This window comes from Ictidomys tridecemlineatus, chromosome 5 (genome assembly GCF_052094955.1).
Source record: "Ictidomys tridecemlineatus isolate mIctTri1 chromosome 5, mIctTri1.hap1, whole genome shotgun sequence".
Lineage (NCBI taxonomy): Eukaryota > Metazoa > Chordata > Mammalia > Rodentia > Sciuridae > Ictidomys > Ictidomys tridecemlineatus.
Window position 1 is genome coordinate 51,170,054 of NC_135481.1, and position 23,048 is coordinate 51,193,101.

Genomic DNA, 23,048 nt, shown 5'->3' on the forward strand with positions numbered 1-23,048 from the left:
GCGGCCCGCCCACGCCCAGCGCAGGTCTCGACCGAGGTCGCTGATGGTGGCGTCAGCTGCGCGCCGGCCGCGAGGCAAAGAACCGGCTGCTGGGACAGTGAGCGTGGAAAAGAGGGAGCTGAACGCGGAAGTGGTGGCAGCTCCCGGGTAGCCGGCGGAGGCGGTGACCGTGAAGTCTGAGACGGGAACCGGTCGTCGAGGGGAGGGGCACGGGATTGGCAGGAAGGCAACCGCCTGGTAGGATCCACCGGAGGTGCGAGGAGTGGCTGGGCCTTCTTTCTCCACTTGAACGTGCGCTGAGAGCCAAGGCTATGGTGATGGCGGCAATTACTCGGTCAGCCCCAGTTAAACTGCCCTTTGGGAGGTGAGTGGGGGAAGGGTGGCCTCTGCCAGGCTTTGCGGCCGGGGTCGTGTTCTTTCCTTCCTGGCTGTCCTCCCATGCGACGGATCCAGCCCCTCCTTGGAACACAGTTAGAGACAGATCTTTTAATTTCTTCTCTAGAAAAGAATAAAGCGAGGTCCTTTAATCTTTCGTACCCTCATCTTCTGTAGAGATGAAGAATTAATACTTATTTCTTGAGACTCTATCCAGGGATCCCTTTTAAAAAGTATCTTCTGTTTCCCGATTCATATCCCACTAAAGTTCACTGAAGTGTATGTTTAGATCTAAAAAAAGAGTTAAAATTAAACGACCTATTGTTGTAGGCTTCATTTGATCTTGACCATCAAGTTTATGCTTTTCTTGTCTTCACGTTTTCCGTATTGATAGACTGGTCTGTGATGAATATCTTCACAATGACAATCTCTCGTTAGTATTTATCTTTGAGAATTTTTTTTTTATGGTACCCAGCTTTCAATTTCAGTCAGACCTTTTTTTTTTTTTTTTTACCTCAGTGAGACGTCTTTCCGTTGCAGAGATTTCCCTATTTTCCAATCTATCTTTTGTGGAAAGTTGAGAGCGCAGTTAGACAAATTGGTGTTCTTGCCTTGGTGGCATCATAAGAGGGGTTGTTTTTAGTACTAGGGCTCCAAATAGGCTTGCTAGACACCAAGGTTTGTGTATGAATGAAAAGGATGAGTGATTGGCTCAAATACAACTTGGAATTGTGGGGAAATACCTACTGTTCATTTCCCACAAGAGCAAACGTACCTGAGATGCTGCTCTCTAAGTGAATTAATTTTATTTAGAGATCATGAATCCGACTGATTCATAATTTTTTGTGCAAGTAATTTAATATCTTTAGATAGAGTGGGTGGTTCAAGATGAACTCATAATATTCATCTCTATGTTGAATAAATCATGAGATTTCAGAGTAGTACTTTCAGAGCTCAGCATAAGAAGAATCTGCAAATTGAAACAAGAGTTATAGCTATAAAATGTTTTAAATGGAGTATCTATAAGTCTGTCCATTTTTTTGTGCCTTAGCAATCAAGCCATTTGATTCACAGATTAAAGAAAATTCTCCTTTGTAGATTTCACATGTATGAATGAGATTCAGCTTTAGAATTGAACAATCCAAGGTTTTAATTTTACTCTTGACACATTGTGTGACCTTGAGTATGGTTCTCTCCCGAAGTCAAATTCCTAGTCTCTGAAATGGAGATGGTACTTAGTAGCACCCAATTAGAGTACATAGGAGATACTAATGGATATATAAAATTCATTATTATTAATGTCTTGTGTTATTAATGGGATACTTTGGGTGAGTGTGTAGTAGTTTTGTTTAAAGTGGATTTAAATCATTATCCAGTAAAATGTTTTAAATATTAAAAGATTTATTCCTGCTTTTGATAGTATGTTTTCATAATTCCATTTGCTTAAGTCAGTGCCTTTAGTGAGTTCATGATTCTGTTGAGGGAAATAGATAACTGAAACAACATATACAAGATGATAGTGCATTTATGAAACCTATGTAAATTAAATACTGTATTAGTAAAATTGTTTGGTAATTTGAGATAATATAGCTGTTTAAAAAGAAACCAATTTAGCTGTGTCAGTGATATAGGTGTCAAAATTTTCCAAAGGAATGTGTTCATCCGTATTAACATGCATATCTCATAGGAGTAGGTAACTGAATGAACTAGCTGAAAATTAAGCCAAGGTCGAAAATTCATTTGCCGTGAAGGTTAGTCTGCTATGTTGTCAGGACTTCAGTACCCTCAGGCTTACAGATACTGTTGGTCTCAAGGGCAGTAGGGTGAGAAAACCGATGTATCACCATTCTACCAATGGTAATATTATCTAAATCTTAACAATTTATCCAAGAGGATATATTGGTATTGCCTTATGGAAGGAGTTTTAAAAATGCCTTTTCAATAAAATATGTACTCCGTGTAAAAATTAGGAATCCTTTGAAAGATAAGACTAGAAGAGAAGATAACCAGAGCTCAGGAGAACAAAGTATTGAAAAAATAACATTGAAGGCAGATTAGAAGTCTGAAAATTTCTATCTCCGAATGTATCCTGAAAATTACTAACCTACTTATTTTGGTAGTAGATATTATTGCACATGTATAAACTTAGTAAGGTGTAAAATGGTATGATACAGTAAAAGTCACCTTATTCCAAATACCCAATTCTGGCAAAAACAAAACAAAACAACAACAAAAAAAACACAAACAAACAGTATTTAAATCTCATGTTGACATTACTAGGTTTATTTTTACCACAGCAAGACAGATATAATAAATATTTCATAAATGAAAAACTTAAGAGTTGGAAAGATCATGGTTTATCTAAAATCACACACCTAATAGGGGTGGTAGTACATGCCTGTAATTCCAGGAAGTTGAGGCAGGAAGATTGCAAGTTCAAAGCCAGCCTCAGCAACTTAAAAAAGGCCCTAGCAACTTAAGGAGACCCTTTCTCAAAAATAAAACATAAAAAGGGTTGGGGATGTGGCTCAGCCCCTGGGTTCAATGCCCTGTCAGAGCATAGGTCTTTTATCTAATCCAAGATATTCTACCACAGTCTCTCCAAATAATAGTTATTGCCATGAAACTTAGAATTTAAAAACATCAGGACATAAAAACGAATTTTATTTAAATCTAGATTTCCCTTTTACTAGTTTGTAGGTGAAACTTGTTACTCAACCTTACATGTAAGTAAGCATATGTAATTGTAAAGTAGTGAAAAGAATAATCTATAATCAGTTAAAAAAAAAAAAGCAACTTGCTTGTTATTTCAGTACCACTACTATTAGTACTATTAGTTAGCTTACATGAAACTACAATTTTTGCATCATTAAAAGCTTGTGATTTTCACCCATGTTATTTTTAAGTAATTTAAAAGTGTAAAACTTTTTTAATGGACTATAATATTAGGAGTAATAGAAAAGGTTTGATGACATTTCAGAAATTCTGGAATCTCCTAAATTCAGATTTTTAAGTATGTTTTTGTTCAGATTTTCTGCCTTATATATAGCCTTTATTTCCTCTCTTTCCTTTTTCCTTGATTTTGGCACTTTTATCATGTCATTTTTAGAAAACTTCTGAGTAATAACATTTTCATTAATCTCAGTATGTTTTTTTCATATGTTTTAATCCTGGCAGTTAAAACATGTCCAGATTTTACAGTGAGAAAAGTGAAGCCAAGAAGTTTGTTTGTTTCCCCTCCCTGCTAGAGATTAAACCCAGGGCTTCACACGTGCCAGGCAAATATCTTACCACTAAATATATTCCCAGCATTTACCACTAAATATATTCCCAGCACTTACCACTAAATATATTCCCAGAGATTTTTTTTTAAAGGAGGTAACATATCTATGAATGGCAAGGTCTGAGTTTACCTACCATTTTACAATTTAGCAACTCATGCTGTTTCATCTGCACTGTGGTGATTTTAAATATGGGATAGTGAATAACTGTAGGTTCTTAATTTTTATGGGTTTTTAATTTTTTAAAATTTCCTTTTTAGACTAAATTGGTCTTATAGAAAGAAAGAGTTCAGGGAAATAGGCCAAAATGTCAGAATTGCTTACTTCCAGGTACTTGAATTATAACCTTTTTTTGCACCTTCTCAATTTTTTTCTGAACATTTCTGTTTTTTGAGGTTTTTTTTTTTTTTTGTAGATGGAAACAATACCCCTTTTATTTATTTATTTATTTTTATGTGGTGCTGAGGATTAAACCCATTAAGCAAGATTAAACATTAAGCAAGTACTCTACCACTGAGCTACAACCCCAGCCCTGAACATTGATTTACTACTTACTGAGTATATGTCGTTTTTATAATTAAAAATTATAAATTTTTAAGGGAAAAATACATCTTTCCAATTTATTCCATAAAATGTTTTAATAGTACAACTTTTATATTCGGCTCTCTAAGATACTATTGTCCTTCTTCTTTTAGAAGTCCATGTATTGCCAGCTCTTAGTTTTCTACTTTCTTCATTCCACATTAACCTTCTTTAACAATAGGTTACTAGACATTTCAACTTATTCTTAGTAAGCTTGGGAAACATACATTCGTTTTAATAATTTCCCCAAAATTTATTCCACAAAAAATGTTTGTGGAGAGTTAAATATAGGAAACCTTGGCATAAACAGGTTTCTTTACTGAAGTACCTCCTAGAGCTTTTTGTTAAGTATGTATTATAATCTTGCAGAGGAGAAGCATTTTCCAAATGTATTTGAAAGGGGACCTCTTTTTCCCCAGAATATGAATTTTTTTTAGTGTCAATCATTAATTATTTGTTTGGTTTTTAAAAATATTTTTTTAGTTGTAGATGGACACAATATCTTTATTTTATTTGTTTATTTTTATATAGTGCTGGGGATCAAACCCAGTGCCTCACATATGCTAGGCAAGCAGTCTGCCACTGAGACACAACCCTGGCCCTTAATTATTTGTTTTTAATGAACAAATAATTATATGTAATTATGTGATACAGTGTGACTTTTTAATTTTTATTTTCTAATTTTATGTTTTTGGTGGTGCTGGGGACTGAACACAGTGGTTCTCTACCACTCAACTACATCCCCAGCTTTTTTTATTTTTTATTTTGAGACAGTGGCTAAGTTGTCCAGACTGGCTTCAAACTTTGTAATCCTCCTGTTGAGCTCAGCCTCTCTAGTAGCTAGAATTCATGTACACCACTGCTCCTGGCTCAATGTGATGTTTTAATCAAAGTATTTTTTAATAGAATGCTTCAGTTAAGCTGATTAGCATATCTTTTACCTCACTGATGTAGCTTTTGTGGTGACAACATTAAAAATTTTAGCAATTTTGAAATATACATTTTTATTAACTGGTTACCATGCAATGTGAAAAAGCACTAAAACCTACTTCTCTGCAGAATATGTATTAGCATCTTTCAGAAATAGTGTTTACTAGATTTAGAAACACTGGCATAATCAAACTGTAATTGGGAAAGAAAGTAGAAGAGGTAGAAGGCCAGGCACAGTGGTGCATGCCTGTGATCCCAGCAACTCAGGAGGTTGAAACAGAAGGATCCCAAATTTAAAGTCAGCCTCAGCAACTTATCAAGACCCTGTCCCTGTCTCAAAGGAAAAAACAAAAACATGGGCTGGGGATGTGGCTCAGTGTTTAAGCTCCCCTGGGTTCAATCCCTGGCACTAAAGAAAAGGGGGAAAGAGGTAAGGGAGGGTACAAAGGTACTAAACCAATGATTACTTTTTTTTTAAATTACCATCCAGTAAAGTCTCTTGAGACCTAGGTATCTGTTTAAAGGGAGATATTTATGGGAAAATTAACCTGTATTGCTTTTGTAATGAGAAAATTTTTTTTAGTTCAAATATTTTTCTCATGTGAACAAACTCATTTTCATATTTTTTTCTGTAAAAAATATTTCAAGGAATTCATCTGTTGTCTGCTATCCAGTAAATTCCGCAAATTCTATTTGCAGAGCCTAAATATTTCTCCAGTATCTAATGCAAATATTACAGACTATGATCAGAATGCTTTCAAGGAGTTTTTGGGCACATGATAGCAGGTAAACTTGGAATCATGAATTTAGTAGGCAAAGTCCCAGGCTGAAATACTACCCTGAATTTATGAATTCTTTATGTAGTATACTGAATTATTCTTTATAGGATCAATTTATTTCAATCTAGTATTTATGGGAATTCTGATCTTAGATGTAGATCAGCATTTTAGATATAGGTAGTTAAGTGAAAAAAAATTAATACATAATGTTGTTATCCAGTATTCTAAAGAATACAGAATAATTTTCCAGAGAAAGTTTAACTTCTTAATTATTATATTTTAATAGTTTTCTATAGAAATCTTTAACTAAAATCTCTTTCCTAGTCTTATTGAGTAGAACTAAATATTATTTAATTTATTAATGAAAGTGCCACAGTGGGCATTGATTTTGTTATCCCTGTCATTGCAGTTGGTGGTAGAACCTGGGACCGAATGGAGAGTGAATCTGGGAACTTGCTTTTTTTTTTTTTAAAGAATTTATTTTTTACTTTTTTAGTTGTAGATGGACACAGTAGCTTTATTTTATTCATTTATTTTTATGTGGTGCTCAAGATTGAACCCAGTACCTCACATTTGCTAGGCAAGCGCTCTGCCACTGAGCCAAAACCCCCTCCCCAGAATTTGCTTTCTTGACAGAGCATTTATTATATAAACTCTCTCTTTAAACATGTGCCTCTTGCTCACTAAGAAATAATGATTTTTTAAAATGTCACAGTTTACTCCCCAGGGCAGTGTAACATATCTCCCTCATAAGAAATTAATTATTGAATGAGGGATTCTTTTGCCTTCATTAAACAAACAAACAAACAAACAAAAAAAAAAAAAAACGCTGGGATTACAAACGTGCAATCTCAGTGACTCAGGATACTGAGACCAGAGAATCTCAAGTTCAAAGCCAGCCTCAGCAAAAGCAAGGCACAAAGCTACTTGGTGAGATCCTGTCTCTAAATAAAATACAAAATAGGACTGGGGATATGGCTCAGTGGTTCAGGTATGAATATGTAACAACAAATCCCTTGAGTTCAATCCCTGGTACCAAAAAAAGAAAAAAAAAAAAAGGTCTTTGCAACCACTAACAAAGATCTTCGATTTCAGTATGCCTACTTACCTGGGTTTAGTTCTCAGCACTGCAAAAAGTACATAGACAATTTGTCAGACTCTTTCAAGCTATTATCTTTGATGTCTATCACAAATTGGTAGTAAAGCCATCATTTCGAAATATATCATTTTAATCTCCTACTTCGTTTATGCAGAGATTATTAAAATTCTAAGAATTGGGCTCAGGATGTAGTTTAGTAGCAGAGCACTTGCCTGACATACAAGAGGCCCAGGTTCAATCCCCAGCACCATAAAAAATGTAATTAAAATAAAATCTCAAGAATTAATCTCATTTTGATTCAGAATTCTACACTTTCTTTTTACATTTGGAGTTTACATATATAGGCAAACACCAAAGCACCTCTCTTAAAAATTTTTTGGTCTTTGTAATAAATAAAAATAATTTTATCTTTATTGAGAGCAGTATGATTGAATTTTGTATTTTTAAGAATTTTGAGTTAGTGAAACTTCTGCAAGAGGTTAGAAAATTTTCTTTCCCCATAGGCAAGTGTAAAGAAATAAGAGTTTCATTATTGTTTTGTCTTTTTGTAACAAAATCAAATAACAAAGAAGGAAATTCTGAGTATCTTTTTTCCTAATAAGATGTCTTCATAGCAAATGTTGGTTTTTTTTGTTTGTTTTGGTTTGGTTTTGGTACTGAGGATTGAATCCAGGGATGCCTTTACCACAGAGTTACATCCTCAGCTCTTTTTATTTTTTATTTTGAGACAGGGCCTTGCTAAATTGCTGAGGCTATTCTTGAACTTGTGATCCTCCTGCCTCAGCCTCCCAAGTTGCTAGGATTACAGATGTGACCACTGCATCTGGCACATAAATGCAGAAAATTTACTGCCTCAGTAATTGTTAAGAGGTTACCTATAAATAGCACAGTTCACAATAACCAAACTATGGAACCGGCTTAGGTGTCCATCAACAAATGAACTGATAAAGAAAATACGGTATATATACACAATGGAGTTTTTATTCAGCCATAAAGAAAAATGAAATTATGGCATTTGCAGAAAGATGGATGGAACCAAACACCATGATGTTAAGCAAAATCGGACAAACTCAGAGGGTTATATTTTCTCTCCTATGCAGAAGCTGGAGAGGAAAAAGAAAAACAATGGTGGGGCTTGATCTCCTAAAAATCAAAGGGAAATCAATAGAAAAAAAAGGACCAAGGGTTGAGGGGGAGGGAGGGAGGGGGGAAATGCTGAAGAGTGATATTGACTAAGTTATATTGTTACATTGAGTACTAGTATGAATATGTAACAACAAATCCCATCAATATGTACAACTATAATGTACCACTAAAAAGTGGCGGGGGGGATAAAAATGAAGTGCTTTGCTCAGCTCCTGGTGCTGCTGATATTCTATATCCGTGGTGAGTCCAGAGGAAGATGAGAAAGAATAGGGAGGGAGGTGAGCTCTGGGGCCCCACATCTGCCACCTGTATGTTTGGTTTACATGTGATAAGTGCAGGTCTTGGTCTCTAAAATGAAGCAGATGAGGTTGAGCTCTGTGAAAGTGACAAAGATTCCAGAAGGAGAAAGGATATGTTCTCTGGTAAAGACTCATACACAGAAAGAGGAATATTGCATGGATGAATTCTAGAAATTATTGCTTGCTAATGCAGAGTTCATTTTTAATATTGAAAAATTTTGGAATATAAATTGAAAACATACCCTGAAGTAATCAGTCACAGAAAAACTATGAAGAGTTTACTTATATTATGACATTACTGATGAAATGCATGGATGTTTTCAAAATATACCTATTTGCTAAATACCTTCTGAGAATCTTAGTAAAGGTCTTAAATTTGGAGCACTTGTCATTTTGTGGAAGAAAAATGCTTAAAAGCTCAACAAGTTATGTAAGTACTTTGCCTTGAATTAACTAGCAAGTTTTGTGTGTAGTAAGATTTCTATGGTTATATCTTATTACAAAGTATTGTAAAGTTTCTTTTAAAATAATACAGTCCTAGGCTGGGGCTGAGGCTCAGTGGTAGCACACTTGCCTGGCATGTGTGAGGCACTGGGTTCAATTCACAGCACCACATATAAATAAATAACAAAAAGGTCTATCAACAACTAAAAAAAATTTAAATAATAATAAAATAATAATATAGTCCACAAATCTAATCTAGATCATGTGCAACAGTTGCAGTACTCTGATAGTGAGTAAAGTAAGGAGGACTGCCTTGTCAGCTCTTGGGACTCCCACTCTTCCCTCTAAAGCTTCATACCATCAGATAAGTGAACATATGACAATGAGGGATGGTAACATTGTCAGCCATATATTCAATTTAATCTTAATTTTTTTTTTACTTTTTAGACAAATATAATTAGAAATTAAATTTTCTTCCTACTTTGAAAACTATAATAATTCAGTGACATTCTGGACTGTCTCACAACTAAACAGTCAAGGTCACTCCAGGTGAACTGGGCTGCACAAAATAATCACACAAGAAACAGAGATACCTTTTTCTTTGGGTCCTCTGATGGCTTCTCTGATCTTAGGAGTCCATGGAAAGAGAGAGAACATGTGCTGAACCCTTTTATTGGGGAGAAGCCATTCAAATGAGGCAAGAGGTCAGGTTTGGGCGGGGTGTTGAGTCTAACTTCATGATGTCTGCTGTCTGCAGATTGACATCTGGGAAGGCCACACCCAAAGGCAGAGCAAGAGAAGGGGACACACAAAGGGATTTTCCATGGAACATTCTATCCCAAATAGGGCAAAGGGGTAGAATTACAAAAGAATAGATGAGTGTAGCTCAACCCGAGGGGTATACCTTTTCAGAAGACTGGGCTTGCTATCTGAGTGGGGGAAAAAACTTGAGTCAGGAATCATGGCACTATCACGCCAGACTACAGTGATCTTACAGTTCCCTGTGGTGCATCAGGATTGGAAGGCATGGTAACTCAATGTAGCTCCCCACACTGGACCATATATAAGATAAGGGAGAACAACATTTTACAAAAGTGATTTTGAGCATGAACTCATAGTTTTCTAGCAAAATAATAGCTAGGAAAATTTTATGTGAAACTCTAATAGTTTTTTTTAGTACTCAGGATCAAACTCAGAGGCCTCACTTTTTTTTTCCTCAGTTTTTTTTTCCCTTGTCTCCATGTTTGTTGCATTTATTTTATCTGCATTGCTTTACGAAGTGATAACAAATCAAAGGAATATGTCTTAATACTGAAGGCTGTCAATCTTGACAATTTTCAAGTAGGGCCAGCCCATTATTAATGGTCCTAGTTCAAAGCACTTGACAATCCGATTTGGAAATATATTGTTAATTTATAAATAAAAATATTTATAGATTTATAACATACACAAGATCATGCAACATAGTTGCCATCATTAATTATATTTCTACTACCAAGATAGATGAGTTATTGTTATAAGTTTTGAATCATCAAAGTCACTTTAAACATAGTAACCAACAATGCCTAATTCAAGTCCTGTGAAACTTATTAAAGGTTTATCCTTTGAGATCTGAACAGATTTTTATACACTTTAAGTGAAGTTTCTTTTGAAAGGGAATATTTTAAATACTTGTGGCATAGCAAAATTTAGTCTGTTTTTCTCTAATTTCAAGTTACATTTTCATTTTCAACCAAGTATCTGTACATGAAAAGCTAAGCAGAATATGTAACCTGAGACAGATGCTGCTACTGGGATTAAATTAGAGATTTTTAAAATTTGTTCTTTTATATATACATGATAGAAGAGTGTATTTTGACATGTTATACATACATGGAGTATAACTTATTTAATTAAGATCTCATTCTTGTGGTTGTACAAGATGTGGAATTATACTGGTCGTTTATTAGGGGCCTCACTTTCAAGGCTATAATTCTGAGATGAATACAAAACAGAAGAAAATTTTCACTCTGAAGTGTGTGAAAATGTTTGGAATACTCGGCCTAAAACAATGGTATTTTTCACTTTCTTTTATGGACATCTGCAGCATTAGCACAGGTAAGAAGTTCACCTAAAACCCATAGATAGTCCATCAATTGGTACCTATTACTTAAAATTTGGTAAGCCTTAAAGTAAACTTGTGTAGAGAAAGTCTGGAGATTAGTTCTCTGGGGGTAAATGACAAATTTTCCCATAGCTTTGTGGTCTATTGAATTTCAGCTGTTATCTGGCATGTTGGTCTTTCACTTTAAAACACTGGGTTTTCTCCTCACAATTATACTTAGAAAAATTTTTTTATAATTAAGTATTGGAATAGAGATATTCTGTGATTTCTTCATTATGAACTTTCTGTAAAACTGACTTAGTTACTTTAACAAAACAATATCTGTTTTATAAATACATGAAAGTATTCTTTTAAGTATTTATTTTTTAATTGTATTTGGACACAATACCTTTATTTGTTTTTATGTGGTGCTTAGGATCGAACCAAGAGCCCGCACATGCTAGGTGAGTCCTCTATCGCTGAGCCACAACCCTAGCCCCAAAAAAGTATATTTTAACATTTATTTAACTTAATGCATTTCCATGGTTAAACTGATTACTTTATGTAAATTATTTCATCCCCAGTACCCCGATGAAATAGCATCCATTTTGCAGTTGGATGCATTGAGGTGTCTAGATCATACACATAGTACAAAACAGGATTGGACTCAAACCGTGTTTCTAATACCTGCCATCTCTGTGCTATGAAACCACATTCTTGCCATATATGTGTATAAAGATACTGAAAATGTTAAAACAGATACTGCCAGTTGATGAGATTATGATAGTTGTCACTTGGTTCTACTTTCAAATATTTTAACTCTTTGATTTTTTTACCTTCATCTTTCTAAATAGTATATTTATGCTTTTTGTGATTCAGCAATTTTTACACGTTGTATTCAATTCCTCTTTTGGTGAATAGGAATTTACTTCTATCCTCTCTCTCTTTGCCATCCTCACATTAGTTATATCATAATTTTGATGAATATTTAAATAACATGCACTGCTGAGCAGGTGGTTTTTATGTTTCTTCTCCCCCCCCCTTATTGGTGATGCTGGATATCTAATCCAGAGCTTTACACTTGCTTGCCAAGCCTTCTACCACACAGCTATACCTGTAGCTCCTATTTTCTTGGATAACTTTCTTATTTTTCTGTAATGATTTGTTACATAATCCTTTTTCCATTTGCTTTCGCACTCTAAATTTTCTAAAAGTTAATCTATTTTCTCCTCAAGATCCTTCACCTTGGAGCCTTTGTCCTTGTGTGGTTATTTGGGCTGATTACCCTCTAACAGCTCTAAACCCTGCCCTGCACACACACCCCCTCAAGAGATTCCCTTCTTGCTCCCCAGAACTCACATTTCTTTTTCCCTATCACACATCTTCCTTGGGTTAGAGTTTACAGGAAGAATATATTATCTAATATGGGTTAAAATTTGCATGTCTGACAATTTATTTTAACCTCATATTTTACTGATAGTTAGACTGATTATCTCTTCAAGGTAGGAAACTAATTTCTAGCTTCCAGTTTTGTTGAGAAAACAAATACCATTTTATTTGTAGTCCTTTGATTATAACTCTTTCCTTCTCAGGAAGTCTTCAGCACAGGTTCAGTGTTCCCTAGGATGAGAATTATTTCCCATTTCAGATTTTGGAATATTTACATGTACATAATGAAATATCTTTGGGATGGGGTTTAAGTCTAAACATATAAACTTTATACATATAAGGTAATTTTACACAGTATTTTTATGGGCCTGTATTTTGACTGTGATGTAATCACATGAAGTCAGGTATGGAATTTTCTACTTGTGGCATCATATTTATGCTCAAAAAGTTTCCGATTTTGGAGCATTTCAGATTTTCATATTAGGGCTACTCAGTCTGTGTACTTAGATGCTCAGTAGGCTCTTTCATTATGGAAACTCATGTCCTTTAGGTATGCGTTTTTTGTTTTTTTTTTTTTTTTTTTGTGGGGAGGGCTATCTTCCAGATCTTAATTGGCTTAATACAACCTAGAATTGAGCAGCAACCATAGTGGTTCAATATGTTCACTAGGAAAATTTCCAGTATTGTTTCTTTGGTAATTTCACCTCTCCATTTTATTATTATTTTCTCTGAAATACCTATATTGATCCTCTAATTTTTTCCCTGCCTATTTAACCATTATTTTTTCTATTTCTTCAACTTATCCTCCAAATTTTTCTCAGCAATCATTTTTAATTTCCAATTGTCCTCACCTCCTTCTTATGTCTTATTCATAGTTGTAATAACTTCTCTTAACTTGGAAGAAACCAGTATTTATTTATTTATTTGTTTGTTTGTTTGTTTATTTTTGTGGTGCTGTTGATGGAACACGGGCCTCCCTCCTGCAAAGTGCCACTTTACCACTGAGGCTCAGAAATCTATTTTTATTGTCTAATCCTTCCACAGTTTAGTGTTTTTTCAAACTTTATGTTTTGGTCTGTCATTTATGTTAGAAGTTTTCCTAAAACCTGATCATCTGTGAGTAGAGCACAACTATGCTTCCTGGATTGTGTGTGTGTGTGTGTGTGTGTGTGTGTGTGTGTGTGTGTGTGTGTGTGTGTGTGTGTGTAGGCGGGGCTGTGTAGAGGTGAACTTCAGGGCATGCTTGTGTGGCCTTCTGACTTTTTATTAGTGGTTTCCCAGCTCTCAGCATCTATGTCTTTTCTCTTTGACCACTTTGTTTCCTAGCAAAGTATGTTCTCCTGGGCTGGGATTGTAGCTCAGTAGTAGAGTGCTTCCCAGCACAGGTGAGGCCATGGGTTCAATCCTTAGCACCACATAAAACAAATAACTAGAGGCTAGATTCTTAAAAAATAGAAAAGAAAAGAAAAAAGTATGTTCTCTTGTTCTAGTAGGGAAGTGTAAGCTTGCTCACCAGAGTTCTGGGAGCTACGTGGAAGAAGGGAATAAAAAAACTTTTTATTTAGTCCTTCTATTTTTAGTCCCCAGCTTCCCCTCTGCACTTTCCTATGTCTGGTATCCAAAGTCCTGAACCTCTGGTTTAGTTTGTCAAATAATAAATGTCTCTAAGTATGGGAGTAAAAACCTAAGAAATCTAACAGTTCTTAGACAAATTTTCAAATACCTTTCCATTTTCCTTCCTTTTCTTTGCCCACACTTTCTGTAGCACGTCGTGCCTAAAGGTCCTGAACTTTGCCTGCTCTGTTGGCTTCCTTTTTGTCCATGTCACCTCTACACCCAGCTCTCTGCCACTGAGTCAGTTATTGCTCTTCTGTTTTCTCAGGTTATAGATTATCTGATAGTTTGTTGGAGATGAGGTTTGTGGACTTTTTTCCCTTGGCAACCAGAGCCTCGCACTTGCTAAGTGAGCGTTCTACCACCGAGCTACACCTCTAGCCCTAGGTTTGTGATTTTACTTTTTATCTTCTCTTATTGTTTTGGGCTGACTTCTGAGGAAGGAATAATTCACTCAGCCATTTTCAAACTTTACAATTATTTTTTGTATAATTGGGGAAAAAACAAAAAACTATTTTCATTTTGAGGGGAAATCCAATTTCCTACTCATTAGGAAATTTTTAAGGAAGCATTAAAATCAAGATGTTATAAGGAGAGTTTGGTGAATTTTGAAGACAATAAAGAATTAAGAAAGAAATACTGAAGCAGGACCCTGGTAAAGGTGGGAATATTATCAAGAATAGAAGATATAAAAAGAAGAATTGTCATAATTAAGAGGCAGCAAGGAGGCAAGATTAAGAAATTCACCCAGTCCAGTAAAGTTGGTCATACAGCTAATAAACTGCTATTCTGATACAAACCTTAGTGAATTTTCATATTCTATAGCTAGCTTTGTTGCTTCTGCTTATTGTTTGTTCAGTGGAATTTAGTCAATAAATAAGCAAAGTTATTGTTGAATATAATTTTGGGTCTGCTAAGTGAAGGTATATCTTTGACAATTAGATTAGAAACATTTTTCCCTAAGGATTTTAAATTATTATATATCAGTGGACTCATTATATAAAAATAATAAGTCTAATCACCAAAAGAGGAATACTCTATTTGGAAAGTCTGTATAATTTATTCACACTTTTAAGCACTTATAAATTATTTTGTTTGCTAGTATGTTCAATCATATAATATGATTGTTTCAAAACCTACTTTAAAAGTGGATTCAAGGGCTGGGGATGTATGTAGCTCAGTTGGTAGAATGCTTGCCTCCCATGCACAGGACCCTGGGTTTAATCCCAAGTGCCATTTAAAAAAAAAAAAAAAAAAGCATTCAAGTGCCTGAGAGTTACTTGACTTGGAATTTTTAATGTTCTTGCCTTGTCAGAAACGTAATCATAATCAGAATGTTGCATAACTGTTTTTCCCAGTCTCAAAATTCATGTGCAGGGCTGGGGATATGGCTCAAGCGGTAGCGCGCTCTCCTGGCATGCGTGCGGCCCGGGTTCGATCCTCACCACCACATACCAACAAAGATGTTGTGTCCGCCGAGAACTAAAAAAAATAAATATTAAAAATTCTCTCTCTCTCCTCTCTCACTCTCTCTTTCAAAAAAAAAAAATTCATGTGCAATATATTTGGGATTATAGAACTTCTTCCCTTAGTTTCTGACTTAAAATCTTATTTCACTGAAAAATACTTTAATTCTACTTATGACCAATCATTGCCATGAGTCTTTGTGAAACTCAGTATTTTACAATGTAAATACTATCCTGTCTACCCAACTTTATAGGAGAGGTAATATCCTATAGAAATCTACTTGTTTTCAAGAAATGTTCAAGAGGGCAGGGGATGTGGCTCAAGCGGTAGCGTGCTCGCCTGGCATGCTTGCGGCCCAGGTTCCATCCTCAGCACCACATACAAACAAAGATGTTGTGTCCGCCAAAAACTAAGAAATAAATATTAAAAATAAAATTCTCTCTCTCTCCCTCTCTCTCACCTCTCTCTTAAAAAGAAATGTTCAAGAATAAAAAAGTCTAATTCCATATTTCTAGAAAGCTGCATAAATTAGTAGTAAAGTTGACATGTGTTGACAAAACTATATTCCTACTGCTTGGTGGTAATTATTTATTTAATACTTTCTTAACTTTGCAGCTTAAAATTGTTCATATTTTAATCAGTAGGAACAGAAACAAGAAGAAGGAAGTAAAGGAACAGTATAGGGTAGACAGCATATAAGACTTGTAATTCTTACAATTCACTGATGTAGGGCTGGGGATGTGGCTCAGTGGTAGAGTGTCTGCCTAGCATGCATTAGACCCTGGGTTCGATCCCCAGCACCACAAAAACAAACAAACAAACAAAAAAATTCGCTGATCTGTTGTGAAATTTTAAAATAAAATGAAAAGAAAGAGGCAGGAAATACACTTCAAGACTAGAAATTATTCAGATTTAAGCCTATGTTATAGCTGAGAGAGCAGACATGGCTTTTTCTGATACATATTGGAAATGAGCTATGGAACAGAACCTTAGACTCTTGACTGTGGAAATCCAAGATTACATTTAGTGGGAACAAAACACTTGGGACTGCTTTCAACATAGCCGGTACTCATCTTTTTCATGTACTAATTATGTTTTCATCTGTGTCTAATTGGGGCTTTATATTATAAATAAAAGGTGGGTAACACATCGCTAATGACTTTTTTTCCCCTCCTTTAGATACATCCGGAAAGTGCTCAGAAGAAACATCCTGTCAGAAAAACTGAAAAAGCAGTATTTATAACACTGGAATCTGTGGATAAATTTGTTAAAATGGCAGAAAGTAGTGAAAATAATAGTAAAAATATAGATGTAAGACCCAAAACTAGTCGAAGTAGAAGTGCTGACAGAAAGGATGGTTATGTGTGGAGTGGAAAGAAGTTGTCTTGGTCCAAAAAGAGTGAGAGTTGTTCAGATGCTGAAACAGTGGATACTATAGAGAAAACTGAAGTTCCTTTAAGGAGCCAAGAAAGAAATCACAGCTGTTCATCCATTGAGTTGGACTTAGATCATTCCTGTGGTCATAGATTTTTAGGCCGATCTCTTAAACAAAAATTGCAAGATGCTGTGGGGCAGTGTTTTCCAATAAAGAATTGTAGTAGTCGACACTCTTCCGGGCTTCCATCTAAAAGAAAAATTCATATCAGTGAACTAATGTTAGATAAGTGTCCTTTTCCACCTCGATCAGATTTAGCCTTCAGATGGCATTTTATTAAACGACACACTGCTCCTATAAGTCCCAAATCAGATGAATGGGTAAGCACAGACTTGTCTCAGAGTGAATTGAGGGATGGTCAGCTAAAACGAAGAAACTTGGAAGATGTAAACTGTTTCTCTCATACCAATGTTCAACCTTGTGTTGTAACTACCAACAATGCTTCATGTAGAGGTGGTCCCATGACTGGCTCTATGATGAATCTAGGTCCAAATAACAGTATAGAAGATAGTGATATGGATTCAGATGATGAAATTATAACACTTTGCACAAGTTCCAGAAAAAGAAACAAACCCAAATGGGAAATGGATGATGATATCCTACAGTTGGAAACACCTCCTAAGTACCACACCCAGATTGATTATGTTCACTGTCTTGTACCAGACCTCCTTCAGATCAATAACAATCCATGTTACTGGGGAGTTATGGATAAATATGCAGCTGAAGCTCTACTAGAAGGAAAACCAGAAGGTACCTTTTTACTTCGAGACTCAGCACAGGAAGACTATTTATTCTCTGTTAGTTTTAGACGCTATAGTCGTTCTCTCCATGCTAGAATTGAACAATGGAATCACAACTTTAGCTTTGATGCACATGATCCTTGTGTCTTCCATTCTCCTGATATTACTGGACTCCTGGAACATTATAAGGACCCAAGCGCCTGTATGTTCTTTGAACCACTTTTATCCACTCCTTTAATTCGGACTTTCCCCTTTTCCCTGCAGCATATTTGCAGAACAGTTATTTGTAATTGTACAACTTATGATGGTATTGATGCCCTTCCAATTCCTACTTCTATGAAATTATATTTGAAGGAGTATCATTATAAATCAAAAGTTAGAGTACTCAGGATTGATGCGCCAGAACAACAATGCTAGGAAAAGGGTAGTAACATGGGAATAATTGCATATGTATTTTCATTTAATATTTTTTTTTTTTTTTGTTATTCCTCTTTGAATTTTTCTGCAAAGGCAGTTGTAATCAAAAATAAGCCTCTGCTGGATCTGTTTATTTTTTATGCTACACTGATTGTTGGATGTTAACATATATTTTTAACCATGTATGTTCAGTTTGGGTTTTTATTGTGTAAATTGTATACTTAAAATTTTCTTTCCTTAACTTATAGATGGTCCAGGCATATTTGAAATTTGGTAGGCATTACAAATACATTTGGATATTCTGTATTTTTCTTTAATAATAAATTTATGTTCTTTTCTACATGTATAATATTTTTAACCTATGTTATCAGTGTTCCTATACATAAAATATAGTTTCCTCATCCCCTTTTTGTTGAACTTTAAAATTCTTCAGTAAAGATGAGTGCTACAATTCATCCATACTAGTGTAATTGACTTTTATAATTTACTATAGGAATGTTACAGGTAACAAAATGGCTTAAAGTCAAACTTTCTGTGTTTTTAATTTAAATATTAACTGTAAAACAGGATTAATCCAAATCAATGAGCATCAAATGAAAACATGACATTCTGGAGGTGCATTTATTCTACAATATGGCATGGTCATTTGCTATTCCTAAATAGGTGGTCTTCTCCACCTGGAAGAGTTAAATCATCCTCATGTGTACATGTGTGTACACATATGCAAACCTTGGCCCTTACCCGTGATAGTCATGTGCTATACCACTGAACTAAAACCCCCACCTGAGTTAAACCATCTTTAAAACATAAACTTTATTTCTCAATGAAAACTTTAAAAATAATAACAATATTAATACTTAGTAATTAAAGCAACTAGGGTTTTTCTGTATTCATTTATGAACTGTTGATTCTACTTAGCTATTTTTTAGAAGCTCTGAGCCTGTTACTTTCAGGAATTTCCATAGATTATAAACAACCACAGATTTCTACTGGTTAACCAAAGAGGACCTAAGTAGTTTTTCATTATTTTCAGTTGACTTGAATAAAGATTCAAGAAGTATACATGGAGATCAATATTCAGGAAGCTTTGTGTTATTTTTTGATCTTCAAGTTCCAAATAATTATTATTATCTTCAGAATTAACTTTGGTTTTTAATGTGACTTCAAAAAAGGAAAGCTATCTGGCATACATTATACTGATCAGAACAAAAAAAATGATCATGTTTCAAATTTACTATCCCAAGAAGAGGGCAGCATTTTTAGAAACATTAGCCCAGTGTAACTAATAAAATGAAATGATATCCTATTCTTTTTTAAAAGAGTGACTAATAAGTCTAGAAAGATTCCACAGTTTTCCTTTTGGTGAACTGTCTGCCCCTTTGTACAAATTGGCATTTTTTAATATAGCCATTGATACCTTGATGCTAGTTTAGCTGTATTAGGAAACTTCTATTTGGATTGAATTTTATTTTGACCTACAAAATTTCCAAGGTAGAGCAAATGTTTTATTTATTGTTGCTTTTATGTTGAAATGCCATTTCCTATCTTGCAGTTCTGCTATTCACATAAAAATAGCATTTTTCAATAATAGCTTTAAAGTAAACTTTTAGCAATTACAAAATTAAACCAGGAAAATCTGTTACCATTATCTTCTAGCATTTTCTTCTCAGTGGTCTCAAGATTGTCTTGATCTCCACAAAAGGTAGCTACTCAAGTGGCACCTCTTCTAGAAGTGATGAGACTCAGGATTATCATAACATCAGTGTCAGGATAAATATCACTTCTAAAGATGATATTTACCTTTTACAAAGGTAGAAAAGTCTCATACTACCTCATCTTTATTGTGGAACTTTTATAGATCACTGAGAAGCTTATCTTATTAATATAACACTTCCTAAATAACCATCTTTGGTGAAAGAAAATAGCGTGGTAAGACTCTACCCATGATTATAGTTTTTTATCAGAATTTGATAAGACTTTCTGTTTCTGTGAAACAATTATTTTAAATATTTTTCTTTTAAAAATAACTTTTTATCAGTACTGAAAACCTAGGGAATGACTAGCCTATGAATATTCTGTTAAAGGGTAGTTTTATAAAGAAAAATGAAATATAATTATGTTATCTTTTATAGTGGTAAAAATTAGTGTTTCTATGAAAGTCAAGATCTAAATAACTTTTCATATAATTCAAACTGATTACTTGTGGTATATTTTCTCTGGGCTTTTTTTATTTTTTTCAATTCAAAGTATTAACACCTCTTAACATTTTCAAAGTACTGCCATATGTGCATCCTTGAAGTATCTACTACATGAGAACAGCCAGGCAATTCATTTACTCTGAAATGATTTGTATTTTCCCTTTGGTATTTGCTACAATGAAAAGAAATTTGGAAAGTAGACATACATAAAGACTTGAGGAGGGAATTATTTATCATGAATGGAAAAGAGTAAAAACTTAAATTTTTAAAAAATTAAGGGATTAGAATATTAAAAGATTATCCCCTTTCTCTATGTTTTTGTGAGAGTACACATGGAAGAACATCAGTATTATATAAGTCATCAAAAATGTATTTATTGGACTGTAACTAAAATGAGTAAATTTTGAACTAGGCATGGTGGCTGCTGTAAGTTTAGCTATTTGGGTGGCTGAGACAGGAGGTTTGCAAGGTCGAGACCAACCTGGCAACTTAGCAAGCCAGTCTCAAAATAAAATAAGGACTGGAGATGTAGCTCAGAAGTAGAGTTCTTGCCTCATGTGAGCAAGGCCCTAGTACTGCAGAAATAAAACAATAAAATGAGTAAATTTTGAGAATAAAAATGTGAAAAGATACAAAATTTCTATTTAGAATCATTTCTAGCACTAGACTAAACATTATAAACATTTGAAAAGTAGAAATCCAGAGTTGAGAAAGAATTCAGCATGGTGGAAATATGTAGAGCTTACCGGTGAAAGAGAATGGAGCTAAAAGAAAATAAGATATTAAGAATTTAGGCATTACCTCAGGGAAAAGACTTGACAGTGAAAGGGAACTACTTAATAGCTAATAGCTTGTCTGGACCAGGCACTTAGCTGTGCTTTGGGAATTATCTTGTGCTAATCAGGAAATAAACTTCACTTTTCTATTTTTCTCTCAAGCTTTTCAGGATATATATCCGCTCTTTGAACACGTTCCCCCCCCCCCACTACCTTTTTAATCTATAGCATCTTAATTCATGCTGTAATTCTTGGAATATGCTGAATGGGTTTTTTTTTTTTTAGGTTCCTTTAGCATTTTGTATGAAAAGTCATATGTAATCTTTCTATAACCATGCATTCACCTAAATAATTCATAGAGGGAATGGTTTAATTTAAAGGAAGAACTAATAGGAAGATTAAAGGAAGCTTTTAGTCAGCCTGAGGCTAGATTTATTGATTTGGTGATCAAACCCTGTGTTCTTTCCTGAATTTCAGCTAATGGCCAACTGTGGTCAAAAAAACAGCTTTCAGTTAAAGTTTTGACTTCTTATAAATAATATAAAGAATGCTTTAGTAATTAAAAATCCTTTAAGAAGAAGAACAAATGTGGCAATAGGACTCATAAATTACACTTCTTTAGATAAGAAAAAACAAAATTTTATCATTTATTCATGAGCCAAAGCCATTAAGATAAATCAAGTTATCAACTTCCTGTGTTTGAAGTTTGGATCATTTTATAGATCCATGTCTTAGAGCACTTATTTCCTATGAAACAAAAACCTTGAGATCTAACTCTTGTTTTCATTAAAAATATTTCTCATCACATTTAGCTATATTCAGAATCCAATAGACATGTCATTTTGTATTTTGACTTTTGTAGAGCAAATTTTACAGGAAAGTAGACTTAGTTATAACACATTCCTGCAGACAAAATAATGTAAAATAGCCTACTATATAATGTTAAGTAGTTTATTTGAGAAATGTTAAGTAATGCCCACATAAGTAAAAGATTTTTTAGTCAAGGAATCTTGTTTCTATTTTAGGAAAAAAATATTTTAACCATTTTTGTTTTAACATAATCAGTTTTACATTCACTTGTATTTCTAAAGAAAGAACAAAGCACAAAATTTTTCTTTATTGATGACATACTAGAAACAAGCAGCACTACAAATCTTTACTAAGACATTGAACACAAAAAAATTGAGGTAACTTAAAAATATATTGGCTTGTAAGCAACATATAGACTGCTTATAATACAATGGAAAGAGGGTTAGCTCATAAATCCTATCTCAAAGCTATTCTTTTGCTTTGTAATTTTGAATATCTTACTCAATCTCAACATCTTCCTTTGCCTTCATTTCCTATAAAGTGTAGGTAATAATACTTTTCACTTCACTTCCTGAAGGTTAATCCTTTGGTAAGAAGTGACCCATGGAGCATACTTGAAAATAATTGCTGTACACCCATAAAGTAATAATGTGATGGTAGGTTTTCAAAATATTTCTTTAGTAGACCCTGCAGAGTCACATTCACTTTTTGTAGTCTGTAATAGGCTTTCTTGGCTTGATGCGACAATAGAAAACAGTACAATTTGAATTTATGGTTTAGACTGCAATTAAATGAACAATTGCAATTTCCTCTTGCCCTTCATAAGGTCAAATTGATGTTTGTCTTTTTAAGTTGATTACATTTGCAATAAAAATGATAATCACTTTGCCATGGTTATGATCAAATCTAAGCTTTTAGCCTTGAGAGCTGATTTTGCTAGAATTGAATAAAATCTGTATTAGCCAAGTACAAAATATATACTTGAATATACAGAGTTTTAAATAGTAATTTCACAAAACTACTCGTCAATCAGGCTTGTATGATCCACACCATATCCCCCAAAGTAGTCTATTTCCACTTTTATTTCTAATTTTGATGTTGATTGTTTGTTCTTGGATGTGAGTTTAAACAATTTGATCCGAATAATTTTTCACTTAATTAAATCTTCACATGTGAAACCCAAA

The 23,048-nt window shown here is 34.3% G+C and overlaps 1 protein-coding gene and 1 non-coding gene across 3 annotated transcripts; both read left to right on the plus strand.

Moving 5' to 3' along the window:
- Nucleotides 1-4: 4 nt before the first annotated feature.
- Socs4 (suppressor of cytokine signaling 4) lies at nucleotides 5-23,048 on the plus strand. 2 transcript variants are annotated; one of them, XM_005337952.5, is made up of 2 exons: nucleotides 5-334; nucleotides 16,668-23,048. In XM_005337952.5, exon 2 carries the CDS (start codon nucleotides 16,761-16,763, stop codon nucleotides 18,078-18,080), a length of 1,320 nt encoding a protein of 439 aa, XP_005338009.1. In that variant the 5' UTR covers nucleotides 5-334; nucleotides 16,668-16,760; the 3' UTR covers nucleotides 18,081-23,048. The 2 variants fall into 2 exon arrangements, with proteins under 2 accessions (XP_005338009.1, XP_005338008.1); XM_005337951.5 differs by having other exon boundaries at nucleotides 6-364.
- Trnaa-agc (transfer RNA alanine (anticodon AGC)) lies at nucleotides 16,222-16,294 on the plus strand. The gene has a single exon. It is a non-coding gene; the product is annotated as a tRNA-Ala (tRNA).